Here is a 9,434-nt window from a genome sequence, read left to right on the forward strand (position 1 = left end):
TTGATTCCATTGCAATCCGCTGCCATAGTCAGTACTTCTAGAAATATGTCTGCAGCCCTTCACGCAACTTGTACGTAGACCCCGGTATGCAGCAACATTCAACCGGTGCAGTTGAGCGTGGGACGCCACTCAGTGCTTTGATACAATTTGGTTTCATAAAAAAACGTTATATTCTCTAGTCGCTAATGCCTTGTGGGTCTCATAGAGTGTAAGTCCATTTCTTTGTCTAAGACAGTGGCACCATAACTACATCGTTTTAGACACAAGTTTGATTAATAGCTACGCTAGACCGGAATTATACCATAATCTACAGATTACAGAAAGCCCTCGCCAATTACTAACTTTGAGAGGAAATACCGATTTACACTGTATCGTTTTGTACCGTTTTTATTTATTAAATAACATACAATCTTGGTGGCGGAGTTGTAGTGCGTTGAAAACTGGTACCACTTTGCTGAGGTCTCGATTCCGATCCTCAGTAATGTTATATTGGATTTTTGTGCTCATCATCTGCCCGAAGTCTGTAGTTACTCCCTATAAGCGGCAATAGGTTTGCCTTCTATTAAATGAGCCCTAACGAAACATTTTTGCCTACCCCCTAAAAAGAGCAAAAGTCGCGATCTTATGTCATATGGCTATGTAAATAACAAATAGCGTGAACGTGTGCTGTATTTACCGATATTACAATAAATATAACTTCGTAATTGACGGGTAACACTACGCAATGAATGGTGGAACGAATTCAAATGTCACATAGGATTCGTTTCACCAATGTTTGTTAATTCAGCTGTATTTATATAAACAACGCGGGGTTAATTTTTTTGTGTTTTTCTAATTATTTGCAATGCTGTGTTTTGTACTTAGTCAAACTACATCTTTCGTACTATGCAGTCATGGACCGCATTTGTTTCAAAGTAAATGGTGTGGAGAGATCAGGTAAGATAATTTAATTTTAAAAATACTAGGTGATGCTAGTAGCTATGTTTGGCCGTCTTACTCTAGACAGTGTACCTAAAGTTCCTAAGTATCATGTGTTGCACCTCATGTATCACCTAGAGTAATTAATAAACAAGTATGCTTTAGTGGGATGCGAGGTGAGCTCGGACCTGACGCTGGTGGACTACCTGCGGAACTGGCTGGAGCTGCGCGGCACCAAGTACATGTGTCGCGAGGGCGGCTGCAGCGCCTGCATCGTCGCCGCCTCCACGTGTCCTGGAGGACCCGTACAGGCTGTCAACTCGGTATACTTTTATTACATACATACATACATAACATCACGCATTTATCCCCGAAGGGATATGCAGAGGCGCAACTAGGGCACCCACTTTTCGCCAAGTATGTTCCGTCCCATGATGTGATAGGGGGCGAGCCTATCGCCATATCGGGCACAAATTCCAGACTCCGGGCTGATACTGAGCAGAAAAACCCAAATATCACTTTGCCCGACCCGGGATTCGAACCCAGGACCTCAGAGCGCTATTGTACCGGACATGCAATACAACTACGCCACCGAGGCAGTCATACTTTTATTAAAGTTACTATAAAAATAATCAATTAGATTCAAAATGGGACAAGTCATACTTACCCAACAGTTTATAACTATATACTCCCGCTATAAGAAGCCTTTATTTTTTTCTATTTTTATACCCTTTAACTCCTTCATCAGGATTTGTTGACTTTTTCATTAATATGTAATTTCACCATTATTAGTGCATGGTATCGGTAACGTCATGTCAGGGCTGGGAGATCACGACAATAGAAGAAGTTGGCAATAGAAAGAAAGGGTATCACGTTTTGCAGAAGACTTTAGCTGATTGCAACGGGAGCCAGTGTGGGTACTGTAGCCCCGCATGGGTGATGGCTATGTACAGGTAACGTTATTCCTTTGGAATTTATTTATTATTATAAAGTTTCCTTCAACTACTAAGACTGTAGTTGACTGTTATAGTTGAACAATGCAGTATTAGTCAATCAAATACAACAAGAGTTTTAATCTAAATTTTTTCATTACGGTCTAGCCTTATGCAAAGAAAGGAAATGACAATGTTGGAAATAGAACAGTCTTGCAGCAGCAACATTTGCCGATGTACAGGCTACAGACCTATAATAGAAGCGCTCAATAAATTTGCAATAGATGCTCCGAAAGATAAAAAAATTACTGATATTGAAGATTTGCACACTTGTAAGAAAACAGGAAACCAATGCTCTAAAATTTCTTGTAATGAAGAGGAATGGTGCATGGTATCAGCTGAGGATCTTAAAGAACCAAGCCTTATAAAGATTCACTTATGTGACGGTAAATGTTGGTACAGAGTGTGTCAAGTAAATGATATCTTCACTATTCTTCATGCAAAGGGATATGAGTCGTACATGTTGGTGTGCGGAAATACAGCTAAAGGTACTTTGTATTTTATAATATTACTAATTCCTACTTTATTTACTACGATAACATTGATGTTTAGCACCCCCTAAGTCAAGGCTTTAGGCAACAATAACTGGTTATATCCAACCGGCTTTCTAAAAATATTTTTGAAAACATATTCTGAATGTTGCTTATAATTCCAGGAGTTAGCCCAATATTCGAATATCCTCAAAATTTGATAGATATTAGTGGAGTTCATGAATTGAAGACTTATACATTAGATCAGAACCTGATTATTGGAGCAGGACTCACTTTATCGGAATTGAAAGAGAAATTTGAAATGACTGCTAAAGAAGACTATTTCGAGTATCTTAAATCGTTTTGCGATCATCTCAAACTAATAGCACATATTCCTGTTCGTAATGTGAGTATAAATAAAAAAATGATAATCATGAATCAACTGCCTAGCGCCTGATCCAATGCCATACGCTGATGCTGAACTAAGGCAGTATCTGGTTAGACTGTTTATTTTATCCATAACAACAGAAGTTAGAAATGCTAACTTGAGCATAGCAAAAATATATTAATTTGTTGAAATAGTCCTACTAGTTTGAGTTGCTATTCTTAATAATTTTGTTTCTATCGTTTTCAGTTAGGTTCAGTAGGAGGTAATCTGATGATCAAACATAGTCACAATGATTTTCCATCGGATTTATTCCTTTTGTTTGCAACTGTTGGAGCGCAGGTGACAATTTGTAAGTATTGTTGGGAATATCACTAATTTTATTGAAAATTTTATCAAGTCAATTGCAATCAAAGCTTTCAAAGTCGTAAGAGAACTAAATTCGAGCCACCACTAAATTTATTACTGTGTTTAAATTAACTATGTAAATTATTTTAGTGTCATCGAAAGAAAAGAAAACTCTGACGATGAAACAGTTTTGAAAGAAGATATGAAGGGGAAAGTCATATTAAATGTAATGTTGCCACCTTTAAATAACGATTGCCATGTTGTCACTTATAAGGTAAGGGAAATGTATTTAACGCATTTTTTTTTTGTGATACAGCAAGTGAGTAAAACGAATGTTGCGGTTTTTCCACACCAAGAAAAAATATTTGTAGATGACACAGAATAATTATAGTTATTTCAGAAGTTATTTTTCTGACACCAAAATCATGATAATTTCTGTTGCCACGACCCAAGATGATAATTTGATTATAGGGTTAAGATTCAGGACCATGTGTGTGATTTTTGTGTGTTATAATTGCTTTCATTTTTTTAGATAATGGCTCGTTCGCAAAGCTCGCATGCAATAGTGAATGCTGGATTCATGTACAAATTAGATGGAGAAAGTAAGGTAAAGAAGTGCAGGATTATCTACGGCGGACTTTCACCAGCTTTCATCGAAGCCTCGTCAACTAAAACATATCTGATTGGAAAAAGCTGTTTATCAATGAGACATTGCAACGTGCCCTAAAAATCTTGGAAAACGAGATAGTGGTGACGGAAAACCAACTTAATCTATCTGTAAAGTACAGGAAACAGCTGGCTTTAGGCTTGTTTTACAAAGTAAGTATTTACTTAAACTTACATGGTCTATCCTAAAGTAAAATAGGTAGTCTTAAAATGTTTCCAAATAGGAACATAGATACATTTTCCATTGTTTTATGGAAATTATGTATATTATGACAAAAGCAGCTTCAAAAAGCGTCAAAGTCATCATAGTTTTAATTTTCTTTTTATTAGGTAACTTGTTTTCATTTATTAATACGCATGATGTGACTATGATTGCAATTTTGCCAGATAGTTTAGCAGCTTTTGATGATATTTGTGTTAAATACTAACTGGACAAACCTTATATCTAACTATACTTCTTTCTACAACTTCAAGGACATAAGCCTGAAAACAAATTACAAAACTGAAACCTCTCATCCGTCTTCAATAAAACCAGCAGATATTTAATTCATCATAATATTATATTTGCTTTCAGAGTGTGCTTTCTTTATGCCCAATAAGCAAAATTGACCCTCGATACCGATCGGGTGCGACGAAGATTCACGAAACACGGCCTGTGTCACAAGCTCACCACGACTTCAATACAAATACTGAGTTGTGGCCTTTGAACCAGCCGATTCCTAAGGTCGAGGCATTGGTAAGTGAGAAGGCGGTAATGTTGCGCAAATTTAAATGATAGAGTTAAGTAACGTTGATGTTGCGTACTAGAATTTTTTAATATCGAAGCGGAGACATGAAAAGCAATGCACCTACTATTGAGTTTGAAAATATTATAAAATAAATACGTATTGTTCTAACCCGCAAACACGTGTGAAAAATAATGTTTCAGTCATTCTCAATTATGTTAACTGATGCTGGTAATTAAGCATGATTTAATAATATTTTTTTCTTCAATAAAAATAAGGTTAATTAATTTAATCTAGTGCCTTCAAAAATATATGTAATCATAATTTACAGGTCCAGTGTGCCGGCGAAGCGAAATATGTAGATGACATTCCGTGTATACCTGATGAAGTATATGCGGCGTTAGTTCTCAGCACCGTCGCTGTAGGTGATATTGTGGACATAGATGCAAAAGCTGCGTTGGTAAGTCAATCAAAATTAAACTTCAACCCACAAAACAACGCTTTTCAAACAATGTAAATTAATCTTTAGTAATCTCTAAAGCAAGAAAATGAAACCCTGTAAATAGGTTTATCGGTTGATAAGTATATTTTTTATACCACTCAATACAGCGGCGAAAATTCATTTGTCCGATGAAAAGTTTTACGACTGCCCATAACCTATGGCAACGTTATGAAATCAGAAATGTCAGGAAGCACTGCAACTTTATCACCTTGCGACATTAGATATGAACTTACAAAATCAAACAAATGGCCGTGTACTTAAGACATATCATTATAAAGTCGTGTTATGTAATAAAATAGTGCACAAAATACTTCTTCTATGAAAACCGCATCGAATATTTTTCTTCCACAGGAAATACCAGGAGTAGTAGCGTTTTATTCCGCAAAAGACATCCCTGGACAGAACACCTTCACACCAACTGGTTTTATTCTATATGAGGCTGATGAGGAAATATTCTGCAGCGGAAGAGTCAAGTACTACAACCAACCAATTGGTATGATCGTAGCTGAAACCCGACCGATTGCAGAACGGGCTGCGAAACTAGTCCAGGCCACTTACAGAAATGTCAAAAGCCAATCCTTGATATAAAAGATGCTAAAAAAGAACTCGAAAGAAACGCATTGTTTTTATCAGTTAAAGCTACAGATAAAGGATCCGACGTAAAAAAAATGATCAAAGGAAATAACACAATATATGGCCAGTACCATAATATGATGGAGACATTAGTATGCGTCACCAAACCAACTGAGGAGGGGCTGGCTTTACATGTGACATCACAATGGATCGATGGTGTTCAGATGGCAGTATCAAGAGCCTTAAACATAAATTGCAACAAGTAAGTTCAAATACATCTATTTAGTTTTCAAGCTATGAATTCCTTTTGAGAGAGATCTATTTAGAATTATCATTATATAGTACATCCATATAATTTAAAACTAATACATTTTGGTCAAAAATAAACTACACAATATTGATCATGAGTATTTATTCATAAGGTTAGACATTAACGGGCGACGTCTTGGGGATCATTTGGATTCAAGATATCTCGAAGCATCCTTATTGCTGTTGCGAATAGTTTGGCCACACTAAAACTGAACAGACCATGCCGGTTAATACAATCGATGTCCACGAACATGAGGGCCTTAGGCAAGAGATTCCCAAGTTCAACAGAGTTTGAGGTAAGGATAATTTGTCTCGAAAATCTGTCTGCCAATTGAGCGGAAATCGTTAATGTTTATATATGTAAATAGTTTCAAGGTAACATCTTGGCCGTTCAATATAATCACGAGAACTGAATTTAAAATGTAAAATATGTGCCCTGTCCATTGTTTTTGTAAATATTTTATCATGTTATCACATATCAACGAATGCACATTACCCATTTATGGGAATACATTCTTCGCAAGTTAGGTACACTGCGTTCTATACCCGTATACCTCTTCGCCATACTGGGCTCTAAACTCATTAGCAAACGTTTTCTCTCATCATTTCCTCCCTATCCGAAGAACCTTTTTCCCTCCTATTCTCTCCTTTCTCCAACTTTCTCTTCCCATTTACTTTCTCAGATTGCTGCAGCTACTAAGACTCCTGTTTAATTTCAGCAGGGATACTGTAGCAGTCGGTAATAAAACAAAAATTTTGCACTATACATATAAGAATACTAAAATTCCTATGTTTCAGGTTGCAGTGAATAGTGCTGGAGAAATCCAATACATGGATTACTCTCTTTATGAGGACAATGGGCATATGTTCAACGAAAAACTTTCACTAGTTGTTATCGACTCATATAACAACTGCTATGACACCTCTAAATGGAACATCGAATGTTACGACACTCTCACTGATACTGCAAAAAATACGTGGTGTCGAGCCCCAGGTAATCATTCTTACTGCAAATTTTTTTTTTCTAGTAAAAAAAATATTGTTTTCCCACCACACCCGATGGTAAATGAAGTGGGGTCTGGATACTTCATCCACGTGCGTGAAAGTGTGAGCAATTTCTATAGGTAGTACTATATTATATAAATCGAAAGGTAAATGAAGTCTGCCAACCTGCATTAGGCTAGCGTGCTGGTCTAGTACCTAAGCGTTCTCAGTAGTATCAGAGGTTCGAGCTGAGCATGAAACAATATTAAAGTTACAGAGCTGTTATTATTATTACATAAATAGAAGATGTTAAAGGACAAACAGGATTTTTAATTGAGTAAAATATAGTGTATACATACTTATATAAGCTAAACGCTTTTATTGACAACATTGACATTTATTGTAAGTATGTACTTACAATAATGTTATATTAAAATAATTATTGTTTGGTACAGGTACATTAGAAAATATAGCCATGACGGAACATATCATGGAACAAATATCCTACGAGATGTCAAAAGATCCGTTAGAAGTTAGATTAGCAAACTTGGATACAATAAAATACGGCGACTTAAAAGAAATGGCTATTACTCTGACTACAACTGCTGACTACAGTCAACGAAAATTGGCCGTCAAAGAATTTAATTCTCAAAACAGATGGAAGAAACGTGGTCTAGGAATAACAATGATGAGGTGGCCTCCCTTTGGATATCCATATTTTGACGTTAACCTCTCAGTATTCAAAGAAGACGGGACTGTGACCATCATGCACGGTGGTACTGATGTGGGCCAGGGACTGAATACTAAAGCCACAAATCTGCGCTTACATTCTCAAAATACCTATTGAAAAATACAAATAAAACCAACTAATACTAATTTTACACCAAATAGTTTCCTTACTGGTGCAAGCATTACCTCTCATAATATAGGCATTGGTGTGAGGAAATGCTGCGAAATACTGCTGGAGAAGATTGAATCCAATCAAATCTATGTTGGATAATCCGACCTGGGAACAACTAATAAAATCTGCATTTGCTCAGCATATAGATTTACAAGTTCACGCATTCGTCAACATAGCTGATGTTGTTCAGTATAATATATTTGGCATGGCTATAGCAGAAACTGAAGTGGACGTGTTGACGGGAGAGATGGATTCGTTCGTAGTAGACATTCTGCAGGACGTGGGGCAAAGCATTAATCCTGAAATTGATATTGGTCAAGTAAGTGTGTAAGATTATTTTTAGAAAATTACTCACTTACTTGAATTTTTATTCGTCATCAACTCTTGAACATATTATGCAGCGAATACTGCTGTCTTATCTTACTACTCGGCAGGTTTCCTCTTTATGATTTTTCTTCCCTAATAATAGTTTACAGTTTTGTCGACTGAGAAGTTAGTATAGATGACTAATTAGTAAAATACTATTACCGCAACTTAGTATTCTGTGGCTGGCATTTTGCAGGTGGAAGGTGCTTTCATGATGGGCGTGGGATACTGGACTTGTGAGAATTTAGTTTACGATAAAAACACAGGAGAGTTGCTAACAGATCGCTCATGGCACTATCTGGTACCATTAGCAAGAGATATCCGCAGGACTTCAGGGTGTCTTTCAGGAAGAATTCCTACAGTAGCAAACATATACTCGGTGCTAAAGGTAAAAAACTTAAGCTAGAGGTTTTTTTTTTCATAAACTCGTATGTCTGTCCCATCTTGACTGAAAATAAATTCATCTTCTCACTTAGACCATATTATTTAGTCTACAAATGTGTACACATTATTGTACACATTATAGCATTGTAATAAAATGCTCTAGAAATTGTATAAGTAGTATCATATTTACAGGCACTGGAGAGCCGCCTTTATGTTTGGCGGTAGCGGTACCTTTCTCTATCAGGGCAGCAATCGCAGCAGCGCGAGAAGACTCCGGATACCTACCACCAATTGGTTCCAAATCGGTACGTCATTTTGCAATTTTGCACTAAATAACAAACACCAATAGTTATAAGTTTAGCTATTTGGTTGATATTAATTATTCAACAGTTAACTTTCTGTTAAAGCAAAATTTTATAACTATTTATGAAAGTGAAATATTGTCAATATTTTTCCGCAGCTTAGGTTGTGTATCTGAAACAACAATAATTAGTAGTCGACGTAGGAGTGAAAATTCAATATTACGAAGCAAAACACAATAATATTTTTTTTTCAGATGGGCCGTACACGGTTGAAAAAGTTTGTTTAGCTTCCAACAATAATATAAAGGATTTTAAGCTTTATTAAAATAAGCAAATTTGATATAATTGCACATTTTCACTTTTTAAAACTCGAATGTTTTCAATAGTATGATCTGAGGACTATAAAAAGATATTGGCTTTTCTTTGTATAAAAATATATGTCTGGACCATTGTTATTATACATTTGATTCAACATACTTTCAAATTATACATATGGAATGACGTTGAATGTCTAATAAATACAAATTGATATTGTGACTTGTGTATACTCTGTATATTTTATTTAATTCTCTTTTTATATTACAAAGAATTATCTATTCTAATCCTTTT

At 36.0% G+C, this 9,434-nt stretch overlaps 1 protein-coding gene across 1 annotated transcript; it reads left to right on the forward strand.

The window, feature by feature from the left end:
• Nucleotides 1-838: 838 nt before the first annotated feature.
• Nucleotides 839-9,372, forward strand: LOC115453445 (xanthine dehydrogenase). Its single transcript, XM_037445375.1, is given in 24 exon segments — nt 839-936; nt 1,084-1,241; nt 1,711-1,871; nt 2,019-2,398; nt 2,566-2,786; nt 3,015-3,117; nt 3,264-3,302; nt 3,305-3,387; nt 3,646-3,781; nt 3,784-3,932; nt 4,354-4,515; nt 4,836-4,964; nt 5,358-5,571; nt 5,574-5,841; nt 6,002-6,024; nt 6,027-6,184; nt 6,687-6,882; nt 7,328-7,836; nt 7,838-8,092; nt 8,336-8,456; nt 8,459-8,527; nt 8,716-8,799; nt 8,802-8,828; nt 9,080-9,372. Coding segments are annotated over 24 exon segments (3,759 nt in total). The 5' UTR covers nt 839-893; the 3' UTR covers nt 9,151-9,372.
• The last annotated feature ends 62 nt before the right edge of the window (nt 9,373-9,434 follow it).

Source organism: Manduca sexta, unplaced genomic scaffold (genome assembly GCF_014839805.1).
Source record: "Manduca sexta isolate Smith_Timp_Sample1 unplaced genomic scaffold, JHU_Msex_v1.0 HiC_scaffold_1567, whole genome shotgun sequence".
NCBI classification, from domain to species: domain Eukaryota; kingdom Metazoa; phylum Arthropoda; class Insecta; order Lepidoptera; family Sphingidae; genus Manduca; species Manduca sexta.